Source organism: Andrographis paniculata, unplaced genomic scaffold (assembly GCF_009805555.1).
Source record: "Andrographis paniculata isolate CXL003 unplaced genomic scaffold, ASM980555v1 Contig78END, whole genome shotgun sequence".
Taxonomy (NCBI): Eukaryota; Viridiplantae; Streptophyta; class Magnoliopsida; order Lamiales; family Acanthaceae; genus Andrographis; species Andrographis paniculata.
This window is the reverse complement of record NW_026137615.1, coordinates 3,698,235-3,720,551: the sequence shown is the minus strand read 5'-3', so window position 1 is coordinate 3,720,551 and position 22,317 is coordinate 3,698,235. Positions and strand designations below refer to the sequence as shown.

General features: G+C 31.2%; 5 protein-coding genes across 6 annotated transcripts; 3 read left to right on the top strand and 2 right to left on the bottom strand.

The window, feature by feature from the left end:
* The first annotated feature begins 797 nt into the window (after nucleotides 1-797).
* On the top strand, nucleotides 798-1,759 carry LOC127239915 (NDR1/HIN1-like protein 1). Its single transcript, XM_051258297.1, has one exon. The coding sequence runs from the start codon at nucleotides 1,062-1,064 to the stop codon at nucleotides 1,686-1,688; it is 627 nt and encodes a 208-aa protein (XP_051114254.1). The 5' UTR covers nucleotides 798-1,061; the 3' UTR covers nucleotides 1,689-1,759.
* Nucleotides 1,760-3,860: 2,101 nt separating this feature from the next.
* Nucleotides 3,861-4,616, top strand: LOC127239584 (NDR1/HIN1-like protein 2). The gene has a single exon (XM_051257796.1). It carries the CDS (start codon nucleotides 3,900-3,902, stop codon nucleotides 4,614-4,616), a length of 717 nt encoding a protein of 238 aa, XP_051113753.1. The 5' UTR covers nucleotides 3,861-3,899.
* A 1,220-nt stretch (nucleotides 4,617-5,836) lies between these two features.
* Nucleotides 5,837-6,448, bottom strand: LOC127239583 (uncharacterized). Its single transcript, XM_051257795.1, has 2 exons — nucleotides 6,389-6,448; nucleotides 5,837-6,346 (listed from the first exon to the last, which is right to left on the bottom strand). Exons 1-2 carry the CDS (start codon nucleotides 6,446-6,448, stop codon nucleotides 5,837-5,839), a joined length of 570 nt encoding a protein of 189 aa, XP_051113752.1.
* Nucleotides 6,449-10,619: 4,171 nt separating this feature from the next.
* On the top strand, nucleotides 10,620-15,486 carry LOC127239861 (cytokinin riboside 5'-monophosphate phosphoribohydrolase LOG7-like). 2 transcript variants are annotated; one of them, XM_051258207.1, is made up of 7 exons: nucleotides 10,620-11,008; nucleotides 11,899-11,996; nucleotides 13,115-13,145; nucleotides 13,478-13,577; nucleotides 13,707-13,777; nucleotides 14,764-14,907; nucleotides 14,986-15,486. In XM_051258207.1, exons 1-7 carry the CDS (start codon nucleotides 10,895-10,897, stop codon nucleotides 15,085-15,087), a joined length of 660 nt encoding a protein of 219 aa, XP_051114164.1. In that variant the 5' UTR covers nucleotides 10,620-10,894; the 3' UTR covers nucleotides 15,088-15,486. The 2 variants fall into 2 exon arrangements, with proteins under 2 accessions (XP_051114164.1, XP_051114165.1); XM_051258208.1 differs by lacking the exon at nucleotides 10,620-11,008 and adding an exon at nucleotides 11,667-11,816.
* A 2,587-nt stretch (nucleotides 15,487-18,073) lies between these two features.
* Nucleotides 18,074-20,804, bottom strand: LOC127239912 (putative UDP-glucuronate:xylan alpha-glucuronosyltransferase 5). The gene is made up of 2 exons (XM_051258291.1): nucleotides 20,103-20,804; nucleotides 18,074-19,115 (listed from the first exon to the last, which is right to left on the bottom strand). Exons 1-2 carry the CDS (start codon nucleotides 20,581-20,583, stop codon nucleotides 18,202-18,204), a joined length of 1,395 nt encoding a protein of 464 aa, XP_051114248.1. The 5' UTR covers nucleotides 20,584-20,804; the 3' UTR covers nucleotides 18,074-18,201.
* Between the last annotated feature and the right edge of the window lie 1,513 nt (nucleotides 20,805-22,317).

Here is a 22,317-nt window from a genome sequence, read left to right as displayed (position 1 = left end):
TTGTTTTTTTACTATAAGATATGAAAATTTTGCTTCGGTAATATAAAAAAATATTTTATACTCTCTTCGTCCGCCTATAAGGTCACATTTACCTTTTACGTCATTGTACTTAATATTAAAAATATACTTATATTTGTATAATTTTTTGTACAAATATTCTTGTATTAGTATTACAAGACACTAACGAAAGTATTTTTGCGATTTTTTCTTAATTTGTACTATGTTTCGATATAATAATTTATATTCAAATATCAACACGCAAAAAGTAAATGAAAAACTCTTAGAGCCGGACGGAACGGAGGTACTATTATATTGATTTTTTTTGTAAACTAATATAATATATATATATATACTACCTCGTCTATAAGAAGGACACTATTTGTCTTTTACATTATTGTACTTAACGTTAAAAATGCTTATATTTGTATAATTTACTCCACAAATGATATTATATTTGTATTATAAGAAACTTTTTGTCATTTTTTTTTGTTCTATACATATTGATATTTGATATAATAGTTAATATTCAAATATCTACAAGAAAAAAATTCATGGTATACATAATACTCTTTTTATGAGACTGGGGTACTTATTATATTAGAGAACTGTGTCCATAAAAATATTAGTTGAACAAAAAAAATATTTTTTTTTTTATGATATTTTATATATATATTTTTTATAAAATATCATATTAAAAATATTATTAAACCAAAATTAAACACACCTTAAAAAGTTTAAGATTCAATATAATGTTAGATGGTTGAGTATATCTATTTGGCATTATAATTGTTGAAATTTTGCAAATATTGATACAATACACACTTTTTGGCTTTCTTGAACGTTGGATCATGAGTTAATGCCGAAGCCAAATCTCAGAAACTCCCAGGACCTAAATCCGAAACACATATCCTCACCTTCAATCTCACACTCCCGCTAAACCAACAGTCTCGATCAATTCAGGATCTCAACTCCCTGGACCATCCAATACAAACCCATTCCCCATGTCCAATGTCTATTATATCTCCAAAAAAATCCCAATCTTCCTTCAACCCTAATCCGCCATGCCGGAAAAGCTCTGCAACCACCACGAATCCTCCCGCCGGCGAACCCTCCGGTGGGCCGCCGCCGCCTCCGCCGCCGCCGTCTCCCTCCTCCTCCTCTCCGTCCTCCTAATTTGGGCCATTCTCCGCCCCAAAAAGCCCCAATTCACTCTCCACGACGCCACCGTATTCGTCCTCGCCGTCCCCGCCGGAAACCTCATCTCCGCCACCGTCCAGGTCACCGTCGGCTGCCGGAACCCTAATTCGAGGATCGGAATATACTACGACGGCCTCACCGCCTACGCCGCCTACCGCGACCAGCAGATCACCTATGCCGCCGCCATCCAGCCGGTCTACCAAAGCCGCAAGGACTTCACCGTCTGGTCGCCGTTCGTCTATGGCGACGACGTTCCGGTGGCGCCGTACACCGGCGGCGGCCTCGCGCGCGACCGGTCGGCCGGCGCGATTCCGTTGGTGGTCAAAATTAACGGCCACGTTAAGTGGAGAGTCGGCGCGTTCATCTCCGGACGGTACCACCTCCACGTCAGCTGTCCGGCGAATATTCCGGTGGATTATTCCGGCGGAATCGCCGCCGCCGGAGTTGCAGTTAAGTATCAGCTCTCGCAGAGATGTAGTGTTAGCGTCTAATGAGAAAATATATATATATACATAATTAAAAATAAATAAATTTATAATTAGTTACACGGATTTTTATTGAAAGAATTACATTACAGGAATTATGTATATTCTAATTTCATCTCGATAAATTTATATATTGTTTTGCTTTGTTGCCTTTGAAGGTTTATGTATATATAATAAATTTATAATTTTTATAAAAATATACTTAGTTTTTTATAAAACATTATCTATAAACTATTATTTAAATTAAAAAAAAAATTAAACGAACCAGAAATCAAACACACTCTTTCCATTTTATTTGTTTATACGAAAAAAAACCAAAAAATTATAACGCGGGAATCGACGCTCTTAGAATGCACATAAGATAAATTCTCCATTAAATTTAATAATATATAAATGGGTAAACTGTTTTGTTTAGTTCCGTAACTGGACCTTTATCATTTTAGTTCCGTAAGTGGAGCCTATAGCAAACTAGTCCCATAAGTGAAAAATTTTCGCTGTTTTAGTCCTCCGGGCGCCGGAGACGCCCGCGCGGCTCGCCGAAGATAACATGTCCGCCAGGTCAGCGACACCCGGCGGACGCTTGGATTTATTTTTTTTTCAATTTTTTTTAAATTAAATCAAATTAAAAATAAATTAAAAAAAAATTTAAAAAAAAATTAAAAAAATAAATAAATAAATAATCCACGTGTCTGTCGCTGACCTGGCGGATACGTCACCTCCGGCAAGCCATCCGGGCGTCTCGGGCGTCGGAGGACTAAAACAGCGAAAATTTTTCACTTATGGGACTAGTTTGCGATAGGCTCCACTTACGGGACTAAAATAATAAGGGGGTCCAGTTACAGGACTAAAAAAACAATTTACCTTATATAAATTAGATTCTAGGCAAATTATGTGACAAACAAGACCTGATTTAATATTAGACGAATCATATAATAAGCAAGACCCAATTTTTTACTTATAGTATAAAAAAATTGCGTCAAAGATATTGATTTTGGACGAACAAAGGTTTTTTTTTTTTTCAAATCACACTAGATGACTTATATGTGACATATTGAAAATTTGAACTCATGACTTTACAATTGCGAGTTCACTCTATACAACTAGGTCACTTATGCAGACATGTTTTATTTATTATTCCTTCTGTTTCAAACATCGTGCAACATATGAATTCGGCACGGAATTTAGGTGAATAGTATTAAATAGAATAATTTGAAATCTAGGTGATGTGATTGGAGAGAGAAAAATATATATATTATTATTTAAATGATGTGTTGTGATAAAGGAATTGTATATTTATATATATATATAATATAATTAATTATTTCTAAATTTGAAAATATTGTAGTGAATTTGGTACAAACAAAGATGCAACTTGTTTGTGAATGAGAGAGTATTTATTATTTAATGCTATATAATATTAATATTTTATGTATGATAATTGTAATTTTAATTGAAATATATGAAGGTACATTTATTAATTTGGGAAACAAATACATTAATTTTAGAGAGAGTGTATATCAATTTGCTTTTTATACAAAAATTTAATGTATATTAATATTATATTGATATGCAGTAAAAATAAAGTAAAAATGACTAAAATAACTGTGTGATATAAATATAATAACATTTGTGTAATATATTAAAAAATTGTAAGGATATTTGTAATTAGGTAGATAATACAGTTACTAAAAAACTAAAATAAATATTTTATTACGAAACAGACCAAATAAAATATATATATATATATTGATAATTTGTTAGGGGAAAGTATAAAATTTGATTTAATATTTTAATAAAATGTTGTAATGTTCCAACGTATAAAATTGACTAGTGGGTTTGGGTTAGAATAATTTGAGCCTGTTTGGGCCAGACCAATTTAGGCCCACTGATCATTTTGTAGTTAGAGAAATTTTGAACTACCTTTACAGGGAGTTTTGTGTAATTTTGATCATTATGTAATAATTTACAATTAATATTTGAACAAATACAAATTAAATATTTTTTAAAAAAATATTTTTATTCAATTATATATATATATATATATAAAACGATCGTGAACCCGTTTTCGTCGGGCGAAACCGCCAATTCCCAAAAAACAATAATAATTAAAAAATTAAAAATAAAACCCCAAATGGTGCATGCGTTTTCTTCCACCGCCCAAAAACTCGCCCCCAAACCTTTCAAATCCCTAACCGCTTTTCCCTCCTCAAACCGCCCATGGCGGCCTACCAATTCGCCGGAGACTTCGCCGCGCCGCCATCCAAGCACCGCAATAAAGGCGGGGACCGCCTCTGCTCCTGCGGAATATTCCGATGCTGCTTCGGTTGCTGCTGGAGAATCTTCCGGTGCGGCCTCGGCTGCCTGTGCAACCTCGTCTGCCAAATCATCTGCGCCGTCCTCGTCATCGCCGCCATCGCGATGCTCATCGTCTGGCTCCTTTTCCGGCCGAGCAATCTCGAATTCCGCGCCGGAGAAGCTTCTCTGACGGAGTTCAGCCTCGCCGGTAACACGGTGAGGTACAATTTGGCTCTCAATGTGTCGGCGAGGAATCCGAACTCTCGCCTCGAGATTATCTACGAGGATATCGAGGCGGTAGGGTATTACCACGGCCAGGAATTCGCCAGCGATAGATTGCCGGCGTTTTCGCAGGAGAAGGAGACCACGCGCACGATCACGGCGGAGTTTGAAGGACAGAAAGACGTGAGCCTCGGCGACGAAGCGCGTGCGAATTACGAGGAAGAGAAAAGTTCTGGCGAGTTCCCGATCGACGTCAAGGTTCAATTGAAGATCAAATTGAAGGTGTGGTTGTTGACGTCGCCGTTCTCGCTCAAGCCTTCCTTCGATTGCGACCTAAACGTTCCTCTGAATTCGAGCGGGAAATCGTACCAAGGTACGGATTGCACTTTCGATTGGCGCAATATTGATCTCCATTGATGAATTTCTTCGAATGGTTATTAGGATTGAAGTATATATATATCGATTGGGGCAAGTTTGTTTTTATATATATATATATTTCATATTATCATCAATTCTGATATGCGCCATAATTTCATGCTTCCATTGAATTTGTGATCTCAGAATTTCCTTGTGAATTGCTGTTGTTGTTTCTCGTTATCCTTTGCATTTTCTCAGCGTTCATCTCCATGCATTCTACCTTCCAATGTGATTGTTATGCTTGTGCTTTCTTTTTTTTTTTTTTTATTATTTAAAAAAGATATATATAATTTAAATATATTTTCAAATATTTGTTGGATAATGCAAATTTTTTAAAAAACAAAAATATTATTGAATATTATTTTTAATATAAATGTTTCATAAAACTAATGTATTTTTGTTTTATGTTTTGATTTGGAAAAATAAAAAATAAAAATGATAGTAAGGTATGAAGAAATACATTATAAAAAAAAACAATTGTATATGATATATTAATATTTTTAAAAAATTATACTGGCTATTCTTGTTTTTGTGTGTGTTAAAAAAAACACACAAGGCTTGTATGCATTTTACCTTCTCAAATCAAATCATTTGATATTTTAAAATTGTTTATTATTTAAGATAATATTGTTTAAATAAAAATTCAAATATATACAGAAGAACTTCTTTTCTTGTACTCCCTCTTATAGTCTTGGTTGTGTTGGTAAAAAGTACAAGTAAAAGACATTTTTGCCATTGCGAGTGTATTAAAGGTAGAACCAATTGTGTAATAACTAAAGGGTAAGGGTAGTTATATAGTGATACTTATTTTTTTGAATATTAATTACTCTCATGGTAGGCCGTTTTTTGTCCGTCCCACATCTTATATCACTTTTATTTTTTGATTAAACATTTGAATTTTATTTTAAATTTTTTAATTTAATTTTAAGTATTATATAAAATATAGTATTAGTGATAAGGAGTAGCTAAGTATATTATATGATCATATAAACATGATCCGTTAGGAATCTCTTAATGGTCAATTTATCATTTATTCCAACTTGTAAGATGCAACGTAATAGCTTGGCTCAGTTTAGATATAATATATATATATAATTTAAAAAGACTTGACCAAATACAATACAAACATAACAAATTTAAAATAAAATTAAAGTTATACCTTTAATAGATATACATGTAATTTTTTCTTATAAAAAAAATAAAATTGGCGCGAAATGGACTTACACTGAACTAGACCGGCGGTTTATTTCATCGTGAACCGGTGAAGCCGTGGGGGTGAAGTACAGAGGCGAACCGCAAGGCGTCGAAAACGGCGTCGTTTCATCTAAACTACGACCGTAATTTTCAGTCTCCGTCGCCGGCGCTAAGTCCTCCGACGGCGTGCAGTCTCCGTTCTCGTCTACAGGTTCTATCTTCTCCTCCACTTCAACTTCTCTATCGTTTTCTGTAACGGTGAAGAGAAATTTCGGAGCTCCAAATACTCCGTGGATCTTCAACAGGTCGACATCGGCGGCCTCGATGTCCGATCGCCGATCGGAATTCAGATCAACGCTAGAATTGGAGTTTCCGATGATAAAGGAGAAGAAATAGAGGAGCTCCTTCGAGTATGCTGCGGCGGATGAATTCGACTCCGATGAAGAATATTGAGAAACAGCATCTCCACCGCCGACGTCGCCGGCAGGATCAGTTCTCCGGCGGAATACACGGCGGCGCCACAATACATAAAAGAGCTGAACAACAAGTATAATTACCGAAATCACAGAAATGATTACCAGCGCAACCGCCAGCCTGCTTATTCCACCGCCACCGCCACCGCCGTCGCCGCCGGTCATCCTCGCCGTGTGTTTTACTACTGCAGACATGAAACTAAGATCACGACGGAGGTATGACTAAACCAATATTATATATATATATGTGTGTATTTTGATGCTGACGTGGATGGATGACGTGGTATATTGACGTGTACAGTTTTTTTAATTTGAGGTATGGGCCGTTAGTTTAATTTGGGATGAGACGAGGCCCATTCGGCCCAATAGTTACTGGGAGGTCCCGGGACCAGAAGACCGGGAAGGGAGTGGGACCCCTGGATGTTGTCCGGAAAGGGAAGAGGTTGGAAAACGTGAAATAAGTTACACTGACATAATAATGATTGCACTTTTTGCTTGATTTATGCTGTTTGACTGATTGACATTTATATCTACACATATTATTAATTTTATTAATTTAATATTATATTTTTAATTATTTATTAATTATACCATATCTAAAACTCGATTTTAAGTTAAACGAAAAAAAATAGGTAGGACTGAAAGAGTATAATATAAAAGTAATTATATTTGTATAATATATTGTAATTTAAAAGTTATTTATTATACTCTCTCGGTCCAAGCAATAAATATATATTTATATTTGGTGTGGAGTTTAAAAAATAATATTATTTTAATTATAATGGGTAGGTAAAAGTAATGTAATGACATTTTTGTTCTTACTTTTTTTATATAAAGTAATGATATTTGTGTAAAAAATGAGAGTATTTAATGAAATGGTTACTTTGTAATTGGACGTCCCAAAATAGAAATATGTATATTTTGTAGCTAGACTGAGGGAATAGTAAATATGTAATACAATTACTAAATTAAAATATGATAACTTTGTTTTAAGATGAACGGAAATTTAAAATGCTAATATTTTAATGGCTCGGGAAGAGTATAGATATTTTTTTAGTATCATATAATTTAGAAAGTTTTATTATTTTGATCCATTATAATTTTATACTCCCTCCGTCCCATGTAATATGAGTGTATAATTATAGACACGAGAATTTAGGTAAAGTATAATTAGTAAGTAATTAAGAAGTGTATTAGTAAAAATAATTATAAATTAATATTAAAATAAATAAATAATTTAATTAAAATTTAAAAAATTATAAAATTTAAAATGTGATTAAAATGCATAATTATATTTCCAAAAATAAAAAGGACAAGTTATATGGGACGGACGAAAATAAAAAATAGGGACAAATTATGTAGGACGGAGGGAGTAATAAAGTGACTAATTTATACTCTCTTCGGCCTTTGTCTATGTATCCGTTTATTTTTTACATGAAGTTTTATAAATATTAGTATTATATTAAAATGTAAGAGAAATAAAAGTATAAAAATTAAACTAACTTTATTAAGATTATATAATATAAAATTAATGATATTTGTGTAATTGTAAATTATAAGGGTGTGTTTATTGGGGGGATTGGATTTAATATACACTATTCATTCCATTTTTTTCCCCTAAAAACATCAAATCAAACACCTATTTTTTATTTTTTATATTATACTAAAAATCAATTTTACATTCAAAATTCAACTATTCAAATTCAAAATTTTTACTATTCAAATCCCAACTCAAAATTCATAACGCCAACAAACACACCCTTAAATTACATTCTCCTCGTCCAACAAATTTAGTCACATTTATCTATTTATTTATTTCGTAATTTACAAAAGTAGTGTAAGTTTGACAAAGAAACAAATATCATTCAACATTCTAATCATATCTTTAAATACTTTTAATATTTACATTAATTACAAATTTATTATCAACAAATAATTTATATGATTGTAAAAGATAAATTAGTACAAAATATCTTTACATATTTACACATGAATCTACAAATAATAAATATAAAGTAAATGTATACATTTAAAGCGCGGAATCAATAATATATTAAGGGTGTGTTTGTTTGAAGGATTTTGGTGGATTTTCACTATTAATCCAATTTTTCCCCCCAAAAACATCAAATCAAACACCTATTTTTTATTTTTTATATTATACTAAAAATCAATTTTACATTCAAAATATCACATCAAACCCTATTTATATCACATCATACAACTATTCAAATTCAAAATTTTTACTATTCAAATCCCAACTCAAAATCCAAACCTCCAAACAAACACACCCTAAGTGTGTGTTTATTTTGCATAATTAGAGTGAATAATATTCTTTTTGACAATTTAATTTGTTAATTATTTTTATTTTTATCTGTCTCATATAATTTGTTATTTTTTTTAGAAATATAATTATAGACTAATTATATTTTTAAATTTATAATTTATAACTTTTTAATTTCAATCAAACTATTTAGTCAATTTAATCTCAATATATAATTATTTTTATTAAATTATTATTATTTTATTAATATATTTCTTAATCACTTACTAATTACACAATATTTAAAACTTTATGCCTAAGCTAAATGAGTCAATTTAGCTGGAACGGACGTAATATTATTTTATTCAACCTAATTATATATTTATCATGCATTATTATAACCCGTGAATAAAGTTCTATAGTAGATGATATTAAATAACACTAAGGTATAATTATAAAAATGCTATTTTATGTATAGTTAATACCAACTTACTATTAATTTTATAATTTAATTAAGAGTATGTTAAAAAAAATCAATAATTTTATACAACAATTCATTATAGTAAATATTAAATTATTTTATCATATGATTATATAATTTATTAAAATAATACATGTGCTACGTTTGTTCCATAAGAAGGGTACCGTTTGTATTTTGCATTATTATGGTTACTATTAAAAATATCTTTATTTTGAATATTTTACTCTACCATTGTCATTTTATTTATATTATAAGAATTTAATATATACATATATATATATTTTAATATGTACTATGTTTTATTATAATAATTAATATTCAAATATAAACGTAAAAAAAAAAATCACAATACTCTCACAATACTCTTTTTATGGAATAATATTATAATTTCATCTTACAAAGTAAAACTTATTATATAAGTAAAAATAAAACAAAATACTCTCAATTTACACTATTATTAACATACATAATATCTATATACTATATATATCATTGAAATTTTTTATTAATAAATAAAAATAAAAAAAGTAGCACACTCTTTGTTTATTTTTAAAATATACAAATTTATTCGTATATTAAAATATAAAAATAATAATGTCATATCATAGTCGTGAAAATATTTTTTTTAAAGAAAAATATAAATTTAAATAACATGAAAAATATACCATATATATGAAATACAAAATAATTGGACCGAAGCCAAATTATAGTCCCTCCATCTCAGATATTTTGGACTTATTACTGTATATACGAAAAATTTAGATAAAGTATAATAAATATATAATTAAAAAATTTATTAATAAAAATAAATATATATTAAGATTAAAATAAATAAATAATTTAATTAAAATTTTAAAAATTATAAAATTTAAAATATAATTAAAGTATATTATTATATTTTTAAAAATAGAAAAATCTAAGTTATACGAAGGAACGAAAACAAATTATATGAAAGTGAGGAGTATAAAAAAAAATTAGTTGAAAAAACAAAGACTTTTATTCGATGTGAAATCAAAACAAAATACACTGAAAAAGAAATAAAAAATCAAAAAAACTTTGGGTCATAATTAGAGACATTAGTCCGTGTCTCTATCTGCTAGTTTGGAAAATAAATTTATTTAAATTTAATATTAAAATAATATTATCTCCGTTCCATATAATGTGTCATCAGTAGATAATTAAGAATATATTAGTGAAAATAATTATCATATAATATAAATAATTATAAATTAAAATTAAGATAACTATTTAGTTTAATTAAAATTAAAAAAATAAAATTTAAAAATTTAAAATGAAAAAAGTATGTAATTAATTTTTTAAAAAAGAAAATGACATGGCACGTGGGACGGATAGAGACGACAACGTGAACCTGGTATCTGGATGGAGGAAGTATATGATAGATGTATGTAAGAAAAAATATATATATTTTTTAAAAAACACAGATATAAAATAATAAAAATTTGATAATTTTGAAATAAAATACACATTCTAATTAATTATGAAATAAAAATAAAAAAAAAAAGGAGGAGAAAATAAGGATAGTGATGGGAGTGAGTTAAGACTAAATTAGGGCATGCGGCCAGGAGAATTAAAAGCCTCCTTTTCTCTCCTCCTATGGCTATGTCTATGCCTATGGCTATGGCGTCTGCACCTATCAATCCCTATATATACACATCTCTCTCTATCTATACCCTCTCTATTTATCTGTGTCTGTATGCATAGCAACCTCTGAACCACCACTGACGTGCTTCTCACTCATCATCATCTTTCAATTCCATGGTTGAGGAAGGATATTATTGATTATTCATAACGCAGCACATTCGCACACCGGCGGCGGAAGAGGAAGGAGAGGTAAAGAGATCGGCGGCTAATGGAGGAGGAAGGCAGGATTTCGAGGTTCAAAAGGATTTGCGTTTTCTGTGGTAGTAGTTCAGGGAAGAAGCCTAGCTATCAGGAGGCCGCGGTTGAACTCGGCAGAGAACTGGTAATCGATTTCTACGTTTTTATTTATTTATTTATTTATTTTTGTTTCCGTGTTCATCGTCATGCGGAGAGATGTGGTTTTTGAAGAAACACAAAAATGTTCATCGTGTATGCATTGATAGGATGAAGATCGGTTGTTTCTAATTGCTTCGGATCGAGGTTATTTTTTAAGTTTTGTTTCTTTGTTTGTTGTTGTTGTCGTCGTCTCGGGAATTGCTCCACATGATGCGTACATGTTCATACGCACGCATACGTAGAACAACATCAAACGATCGACGATTTTTCTATGTTTTTCGTCTGTGGTGATTCTCATTCATTATCGATTTCATTGCGGTTTTCATTTTTTTTTCGAAAGGATTGCAGAGCGAACGGTGGATCGATTGTAGTTGGAAGGTTTAGGGTTTAAGTTCTGTTTGGCGTGAGTGAAAGAGAGAGAATTCCAAAATCAATTGCTAGCTGTAACCATGGTGTCAGTTGAGAGCAGCCTTCCTGCATGATCGATCCTTTTTAGTTTAGTTTATTTATTTATTTTTTTATTTATTTTGACGGTTCGATTAAAAAATTCCCTGCCTTCAAATGGGGAACCAAACGTGCCCTTGCGGTATCATGACTCTTCTCGAGCGTGTTCCGCTGTACACTCCTTAATTCCTCCATAACCAAATAACCGCCCACACCTTCATCATTTTATTAATATATGTATATATGTGTATATATATGTATTGGCGGATTCAAAATTATCACTGTATCGAGCAGATTTTTTGAGGTTTTTGAACGAATCGAAGCATGGATTATGTGAATCTCGAGTAGTGGTATTATAAATTGTGTGGAATTTGTTTGTGTTATCGATGCTTATAATAATTTTTGGGTTACGTATTTGTTTGATGTGTGAAGGTGGAGAGAGGGATTGATTTGGTCTATGGAGGTGGAAGCGTGGGTCTAATGGGTCTTGTTTCTCAGGCAGTTCATGATGGCGGGCGCCATGTTCTAGGGTACTCTCTCTCTCTCTCTCTCTCTCTCTCTCTCTCTCTCTCTCTAACATTCTCTCTCTCTCCACATCTCACACGCACACACAGACGCTTCACAAGACCATGCATGTGTCTCTGTGCGGTTGCACACCAAGTGTTTGTGAAAATGATTAATAAGGAAAATATGAAAAGACATTCATCATTAATGAATTCCTCCTCTTTCATAATTCTCTTGTCGAGCTTTCCCATGTTTGATCTCAGTTTTTGTTTGTCCCTTGAGATTTTCGAACTAATATTTTTGCTTGAACTCAGCTTTTTAAGCAGTTTCTTTGTTTGTTTTTGGCTTTGTTAAGAATATTTGTTTGTTTTTGGCTTTGTTAAGAACAAAAATTCGTATTTTTTTACTTAAAAAAATGAAATAGAAAATAAATTTTGATAAAAAAAAGTGAAAACAAATTTGAATGACAGGAAGTAATATATTTATAATAAATTTATATATAATAAAAATTAGAATTAAGTATAATATCTATAAACGTATGTTTATTATATATACATACATTGTTAGCTAGTATAACCAGCTAAATATACTAGCTACAATTTATGTTCGTTAACGAGCTCGAACGAACAACATAATGCTTGTTTAACAATTCTACTTCCAATCTGTTGTGATTTTTGAAATTGGGTTTCAGATTTACCGGGCAAGGTGGGGATCATATGTTGTCTTTTTTTTGGGTTCAACATCATTTTTTTTCCCTACCTTTTTTTTTATTGCTTTTTAACGACAGCAGTAAAGTTACCACTGCACACAGAAAAAGAAGAGAATGTACTTCTTGTATTTTTGATTCTTACATTCATATGGAAAGTTTCTGATCAACTATCTGGATAAGAGCTGAGTGTAAAGTGCAGTGGAACATTTTGGATCTTTAAATTGAAAAAGGTGGATAAGGCAACCAAAAAAAAAATTAAAATTTCTTGATCAGTTTTAGCAATATGATGAGTGCTTTTTTTTGTTTCACATTGTTCTAAATAACCTTGAAAATGTACATTTTTTCATCTTCTACATAATAATTATGTTTATTTTTCATTTAAAGTTGAATAATAACTCTTAAATTAGCTTCTAAAACTTTTATATGTTCTTACAGGGTTATTCCAAGAACTCTTATGCCTCGAGAGGTATGAAAAGAAGCTCAATTATTCTTAATTCCCTTTCATTAGTTTGGAATTTGGACAGCGAAGAAAGCCGGGTTAATTAATGATGACATTAGATGTCTTAATCGTCCGTTTGGTTGCTTTGAATATTTCTCATTTATACAATTTCAAATAATGTCATGATAGTGTTGCTGTCCCTTTTGTCATGGATACTGTATTCGACATAAAATAATAAGTCTTCCACGTTTTCTCGAATTCAGTTTATACATGTCTTGTCTTTTTTGGCTTATGGATATTTCCATCAATACACATTGTCTTTTAATTTGTGTTTTGAGATCGTAAAATTGTCGCTACAGATTACAGGCCAAACTATCGGAGAAGTGCGCCCTGTGTCGGATATGCACCAAAGGAAGGCTGAAATGGCTAGACAGGCTGATGCATTCATTGCACTTCCGGGTATAGTCACTATATACATACGCTTTCACATTTATCATATATCGTTAAAAAAAAAAAAAAAAAAAAAAAAAAGCATTAACCATTTGCAAGATTAATTGTATGGTCCCGATTATCTTATTGATCTCTCAGGTGGTTACGGCACACTCGAAGAGTTGCTTGAAGTTATCACATGGGCTCAGCTCGGAATCCACTGTAAACCGGTAAACGGCTGGTTTTTAATGTGTTTAATTTTGCTATGTGCAATGCAACTATTTGTTTGTTAAGTATGAATCAAAAGAAAGTGTCTACACTACTGTTTTAAGTGACAAAGTAGTTTTACCAAATCATGCTTTGGGACAAATACTCCACATTTGAAATGGAATGTAATAATAACTTTATTGAACTGGTAATACATTTGTCAACTTGTACCTTTCATGTGTCGTTAGTATTAGTGAGAGGCTTCATATAAATCAATTATTAATTAATTTGATGAAGCATGCTTTGATTTAAAATTTAAATTGGAAAAAGCCATCCATGTGAAACTTGTGCTTGTTCTTCCATACTAAGGCCCCGTTAAGACCAAGTTTTTGGAGTTTCAATTTTCGAAATTTTTTTATTATAGTAGAAATTAAGTATTTGAAATGGTATTTTGTGTGAGAAAATGAGAATGGTTCTTTAATGTTTATACTTTTAGGTGTTTTTGTTGACTTTTGTGTATTATACTTATATAATTATATTTTTGTAATATTTATAGGTGTGGATTGGAAATATTTGATTTAGATTTTGTATTTAAATAATACTCTCTTCCTACGGTCTCTAATGGTTGCATCTACCTTTTGCGTATAATATTTAACACTAAAAACATTTTTATATTTGTATAATTTTTTGTACAAATGTCATTTTTTCTTTATTTGTACTAAGTTTTGAAAGATTAGCATCTAAAAAATAAATATGATCTTTAGAGTCAGACAAATGTAGTATTTAATGTAGTGTTTTGTGAAAGAATACATATAATTTATCGATGAATAGTGCCTATATAAACATAATGTTAGTTTTTCTTTGCAATTATACTACAAGTCATCCTTATTGACATGTTCTCACACTAGCATGCATTTGTCGAAAACTTGGATTATTGAAACGGTTTAGGGTGGTCTTTTGGGCATAGTTTCTTAAACATTGATTTCTCCGGTGGTGAATGAAATTGCAGGTGGGGCTGTTGAATGTAGAGGGTTTCTACAACTCATTGCTATCGTTCATCGATAAGGCCGTGGATGAAGGCTTCATTTCCCCGACTGCTCGTCGCATCATCATCTCCGCACCCACCGCGAAGCAGCTCGTCCGAGAGCTCGAGGTACCTCTCAATACCCTCACAATTATATATATATGTATGTATGTATGTATGTATATATAATGAGGAAGATGAATGCAGGAATATGTTCCGGAGTACGATGAAATAACATCGAAATTGATATGGGAAGAGGTGGAAAGAATAAATTATGGTGCCGAATCTGCAGGTGTTCCTACATCATAATAATAAATAAATAAATAAAATATAATAATAATAATAGTATATATATATATAAGGTGATGAAGTTTAGTAGTAGTATTGAGTGCTTACTACTAGTGTTAATGGTTTTTTTGGGGGGGTTTGGTAGTTATATACGTATTTCCTTTCCTTCCTTTCTGGTCAGTATATACACCAAACCCCTTTTACTCCTTCCTTTCATCTATTATTATTATTATTATTATTATATTTCAACGACCAACAACTGAAAAATCAAATATAAAATCAAATATATATATATATATATAATAGAGATTGATGATAATGATGATGCACAGGAACTTTTTGTTTATTTGATGCTAGGTAGGTAGGTAGGGAGGGGTAAGTAGCTATGCTATAACGATAGCTGTTGTACTCAATACTGATGACCCTCATGATCTTGATCAATGATGATGAAGCTAATATTATTATTATCTTTGTATGTTTGGAAATTCAAACATTAATTGCAGGGGTGTTTTAGGAAATTGGCATTTTAACCACCATTCTGGTCGTGCCTGAAAATTAGAGAAGATGACAGAATAATAATTATTTATTATTATTATTATTATTAATTAATTAATTAATCCTATAGGCTCTAGTTGTGCAGAGAGAAATTGTAGTGTAGGCCACATGCAGATCAAATAAAGCGGCAGTTTCCTGACCGTTTATGATCGATCGTTCTGTCTTCTGAACCCGCACGTTATTTCTGTTGGCTAGTTGGCTGCCTCTGGCTGACTGGAACCCCATTTACGTTAAATAAAAAAACGTATATTTAAATTTATAGATTAAATATTTTGAAAATATTTATTTGGGGTGTGTTCGGGGATTTGGATTTAGTTGAGATTAAAAAGTAAAAATTTTAAATTAAAATAGTTACATAAATAAATATTTGATGTGATATTTTGAATATAAAATTAATTTTTAGTATAATATAAAAAATAAATATAAATATTTAATTTGATATTTTTACATAAAAATAATTTGATGAATAGTAATTTTTGAAAAAATTCCATAGACAAACACACCATGCTTGGATGACCCATTGGTTAGGGAGATGACATTTTAAATATTATAGTTTACTAAGTTATTAATAAGGTAACGATATTAGATAGTGTGACTTATTATGTTATGATATTATTTTATTATTTTATATATATATATTAATATATTAAATACTTTTAATATTATATTTTAATCAAATATATACGATATAGTTATTATTTTGTAAAAAATAAAAACTTTAATATTTAACAAATGTATTTATTTATTTATTGTTACTATAAATTAGTTTTATAAAAATATAAGAGTTTTGAAGGAAGATAAAAATATTTGTTAATTGAGAAGAGATAGAAACAAAGAGTTTTTAATAAGTCATGCGTGTAAATAGACTGGAAATTTAATTAAATTTTGAATGGGTAAGTGTCAATTGAATTATATTTATTAAATATATTTAAAATTAAAATCATCTTTTATATTGGTCAAAAAGGAAAAAAAATGCGGCCTCGTGGAGAGAGTATTTGACTTTAAATTTAAATATTATATATGGAATTGAGTGAGTAATGTACTCTCTTCTTGAGAATTAAAAAGTAATAAATTTGGATTAATTAAAATATTATGAAATATTATTTAATTAAGACACTTAATTTCATCACTATCATTCAAATAAAAAAAATTTTTTGTTCCAAAAATAAGTATCTATTTGCTTTTTGATATTAGTATTATATTGAAATATATTAGAAATTAAGTAGAAATGACTAAAATAATCTTATTAGTATGTGTGATATAAATGTAATGACATTTGTGTAATATATTATAAGTTGTAAGGGTATTTTTAATGTCAGGTAGACAGTACAACTACTAATGAGATTTTGTTATGGGACGGGCTAAAATGAAAAAATGGATACTTTATTATGGGACGGAGAGAGTATATATTTTTCTACCACGTTATATAATTTTCATTTCATTATATCCGTCTAAATTCTCATTACATAATCAAAATATTTCACCTTATATGGAATGAAAAGAATATTTTTAAATTTATAGAAAAGATATTTCTTTCGATCAAACTTAAAGTATTATTTTTACTATATTCGTCTTTCCACTCTAAATGTGAAACCCCGGTCCACAAGCCACGCAAAATCTAGTGTGTCATAATCGCATATTGGCCCCACAAGTCAATACGAGTGCTTCAAACGTGCTTCTATCTTTACTCACATGCAGTGATCAGACGTGCTTCTATCTTTACTCACATGCAGTGATGAAACTAGCATCTAAATTCTGGTGAGGCAATATGATTTAATATTTAGCTAATAAATTTAAATAAATAATAATGACAGAATTATATATGAATTTAGATAGTTATGGTGGGACAAATTGTATATAAATACATACAAATTAATATTTTTAATACTAAAAAAATCATAAAAAAATTGGCTTGGGGTCAATTGACCCCAAACCCGAGTGTAGTTACGTTCCTGCTCACATGCACATTGGGAGACTTCCAGGGGTCACTCACTCTCAAATAGCCTATTCAATTTATTTAATTTCAATCAATTTCGAATAGTCTAATACCGATTAATTTACGCACGGGGTTAGCCAAGCAACGGCCCAACTTCAGGGTATCACAACAAAATATCCATTTTTTTCATAACAAATAACCATATACTAATACCAAAATATCATTAACTTTTACCTAAATTACAAATAATTATTACATTTTTTTTTTATCGTATTTTTACTAACCAATAAAATAATATTATAACTTTTTACTTATACTACAAACCTCAAAAGACCATCTAAAGTAGGATGGAGGGAGTAATAATTCGCAGCTGCTACTCGAGGAATGCGCTCTGAGTAAACTCTGGCCGAATTTAATATTTTACAAATTAAGCTCGACAAAATAAGTCACTCTAGACAAACTATGTGTGACAAATGAACCTTGAGACATTGGAATTTGAACCCATAATTTCAAGATCATAAAAAGACATTCGAATTTGAACCCATGATTTCACAGTCGAAACATCACTCCCGACAATTATACATTTTCCATTTACAGACATGCTACATTTTTACAATCAAATTATTATTATCCTCGTCTAAGGATCATGAAGCAGAAGCTAATTTATTATCAGCCGTTGATCTCCTCCTCCTCCTCGGATCCCTCACCTTAATCCTCCAATGTCCGTCGGGAAACTTCTCCTCCCTCGCCTTCTTCCTATACTTCCCAATCCTCGCCTCCATCGCCGCCGTCAGCCCGCAGTACGGCCGCAGCTCCGCCGCCATCGTTTCGTACACGCGCCACCACCTCTCATTCGCCGAGTCACTCGCGAACACCCGATACGACGCCGTATCCCAATTACAATCATAATCCTTATAACACATCCACGGCTTTAACCCTAGGTAATGTATCGCCGCCGCATCCTCCCCGATCCGCCGCCCGCCGCCGCCGGTCGACCCGAAGAACTTCAGCCGGTTCGCTTTCCCCGGCAGGCGGTGCCACCAGGTGAACATCTCGTTTAAAAACCCTTGGTCGCCGCCGTTGTACGATCCGACGGCGAACCGCCGGTCCATCAGCGCGTCGAAAGCGCACTCCGACGGCGAAATCACCATCACGCCGGAGTTGAAGATGTGGCCGTCGTTGCCGGCGGCGGAGAGCGGTGGGTAATTGAAGAGTCCGTCGAGGTTTCCGGCGGCGATTAGGTCGGAATCGATGAAGATTAGCTTGTGGTAGTCGGTGAGCTGCCATATCCGGAGCTTGCTGTAGTTCCATTCGTTGTACGATCCTTGTTTGGCGTGGGGGCTTTGTATCCGTTCGATTCGCCGGACTTTCCATCCCGCCGATTTCAGGCCGTCGATGGCCGCCGGCGATATGTGGTCGTCGGCGAGGAGGATTAGGTCCTTGGTGGAATTTGATTGGATGATGCTCTGCGCCAGGACTATTGCACCGCACACATATGATTCTGACGAATGGAGGACTGACACGTACGCCTCCCGCCGATCGCCGGCCGAAGAACGTTCTGGAACCACAGATGCTAAACGTTAATGCCCGTACTTACTCGTTCTTACGTTGTTTTAATTTGTATGTCAATATTTTTGTATATTTTTGTATATTGTAATTTTATTTTTAAATTTTAAATTTATAATATTTTTAATTTTAAAATCCATTATTTTATTATTAATCTAAATTTATTTTAATATTCAACAATTACTTTTATTAATATATTTTTAATTATTTACTAATCTCCAAAAAAGTAAATAGTAAGTACACGTTGATGGAGTGAGTAATATATTATATAATTATATATACTAAAATATATTTTGATTTCAATACAATGATAATTATTATTTGACTCAATTAGCAAATATCTATAAAAAATATAATATATTTTAATATAATATATAGGGACCGAACATATGCTATATTTCTTATAATATAATGCTAATTAATTTTAGCTTAATGTGTTACACAATCTAGTTTGTGACAAATTGTTATTTGCTTCATATAAATTTATTAATTTGATCAAATCAACAAAATGCTGATCTGATCTCATCACATTCTAACTGCAGTCATTTAATTTATATTTTTAAAATATTCTATTCGTCCCTCATATTTAGTCTAGTTGAGCCCTAGAATTAGAATTAAGAAAAATAAATTTATTAAATTTTAAAATATTCTATTCGTCCCTCATATTTAGTCTAGTTGAGCCTTAGAATTAGAATTAAGAAAAATAAATTTATTAAAATATAGAAAAAATAAAGAGGTAGTTAGAGGTATTTTAAAAAATTTAGTCAGTAATTAAAATAAATAAAGGTAAACAATGTAACAAAGCTAGTGACATTTATGATAAATAAGTATTAAATAAATTATAATAATTAAATATAAATTTTTTGAAATTTTCAAATATAATAATAAGATAAATTTAATGACATGACAAAAATTGTCGGATATAATAGTACCAAAAATTTTAAAATTACTTGGTCATAATAGCATGTAATAAACTTACCATATTGGGGAAGTGGAGGAGCAACTTGACAACTTCCAACAGGCATAACAACCTTCTCTCTAAGTAATTCCAAATTAGGTTTATACACAAAAACATTCCCACCATTATCATCACCACTCCAAAACAAATCATCACATCTAAAAATCTCCCACATTGCTCCATCAATCTTCCCTAAAAACACACCAAACCCTAATTTTCTCCCACTTCTCACCAACAAATTAGCCACAACTAAGTTCACTTGCAACCTACCCACATCCCGGGCCCCGCCGCCGTCGGGGACTCGGGCCACGACGACATCCAAGTCGCGATACTCCTCGAATCTTGGCATCGGGAGGGAAGGGCAATTCGGAGGGGCGTTTTCGTCGATCCACTCAGGGTAGATATCCGACCATTTGATATTGTTTTGAACTCTTGTGAAATGCACGTTCACGATATTTTCCTCTGTGTGGAATATCGTTTTGGTGGCGTTTTGATCATGCATGTTCACTAATCCTACGTTGATATGCCTATGCCCGATTTTGCGAGCTATAGCCTCGAACCATTCAGGGTTTTTTTCTGGTAAGATTTTTTTAGCTGGAGTGAGAGTGGGAGTCGGTTTGTTTCGAAATTCGCAGTGGAGGTGGACGAGATAGCGGAGGGTGAAGAAAACGAGGGCGGCGGAGAAGATGATGAAGGTGAAAGGCTTGGGCTTGGAGGAAGATTTGGAAGCCATGGATGTATATGGTGAAGGTGATAAAGAATTTATATGTATATATATATATATATATAGAATATTTAAATTTTGGAGGGAAAGGGAAAAGGAATATTTGTGATTTTAGGACATGTGACATGTTAGCACGTTGTGATCGTGTTGTATGTATGTATGTATATATATATATATATGCATATGTGTGTGTTTGGTGAGGATTTGCACAATGAGGGTGGCATGTAAGGCATATATTTAATGTTGATTGTCTTCTTAACAAACTTTTAGCTTTGTTTAAATATATACTCCCTCCGTCCCTGTATTACCGTAGACACGAGAATTTAGATAAAGTATAATTAGTAAATAATCAAGAAGTGTATTAGTAAATTAATTATAAATTAAGATTAAAATAAGTAAATAGTTTAATTAAAATTAAGAAAATTATAAAATGTAAAATATGATTAAAGTGCATAATTATATTTTCAAAAATAAAAAGGACAAGTTATGTGGGACGGACGAAAATAGAAAATAGGAACAAATTATGTGGGATGGAGGGAGTATATATGGTTTACTTATTTTTAGTGTTTTAGTTTGAGTTGTTTTTTAGGTGAGAAACTATGTCGATAATATAAAAAAATAATATTTTATATTAAAATATTAATTTTTGTAATAAAATAGAATATGTATATAATACATTATATGTGGGCCGTTTCGAATTTTTTTTGGGCCTTGAGCACAAAGTAATTTTAGGCCTTATAAATACAAAATTAAATGTATATTAAAAATAATATTAGTGGCTTGGCCTATATAAGAGGTTGATGGCAATTGTCTGACAATGTCGGGAGAGGAAGATGGAAGACGGACCTGGAAAAAGATTTATACGACGATTAAACTTGAGAAAATGAGATGCAACATGGTTAAAAAAAAAAAAAAATAGAAAAAATATATAATTATAATTTAAATTTAAATTTAAAATTTTAATATAAAAATTAAATTGGATAACTCATAAGTAATAAATCTAAACTAAAATTTATAATTTAAGTTTAAAATTTAATAATAATAATAATAATAATAATGATAATAATAATAATAATAATAATAATAAGATAATATTTTTAAATATGGATCATCTCTTAATTAAGGTCAATAGTTGTTGCTTACCCTGCTTTTTTGCTAAAAGCAACTTATGATTAAATGGATAGCAGCTTATGATTAAATGGATGTGTGCACATATTTTATATTTTATTAAATTTTTATTGAAGATTTTTATTAAAAAAATTTGTTGAGTAAACATATTTATAATTTTTAAAATTTTAATATTATTAATAGTATTTTATAAAATATTACATTAAATATTTTGTTTTTTTTATTATATATATATTTTTTCATCAAATGCTCAATAATTTTTTAGTATCATCAATTCAAAACTATACAATTATGAGTGATAAAAATATAAATTTATAGTCCCGTAAGGGACGGCCTGGTGGTGTGGCGCTTCAGGTCACTTGCCACGTATGATTTGCCTAGTGT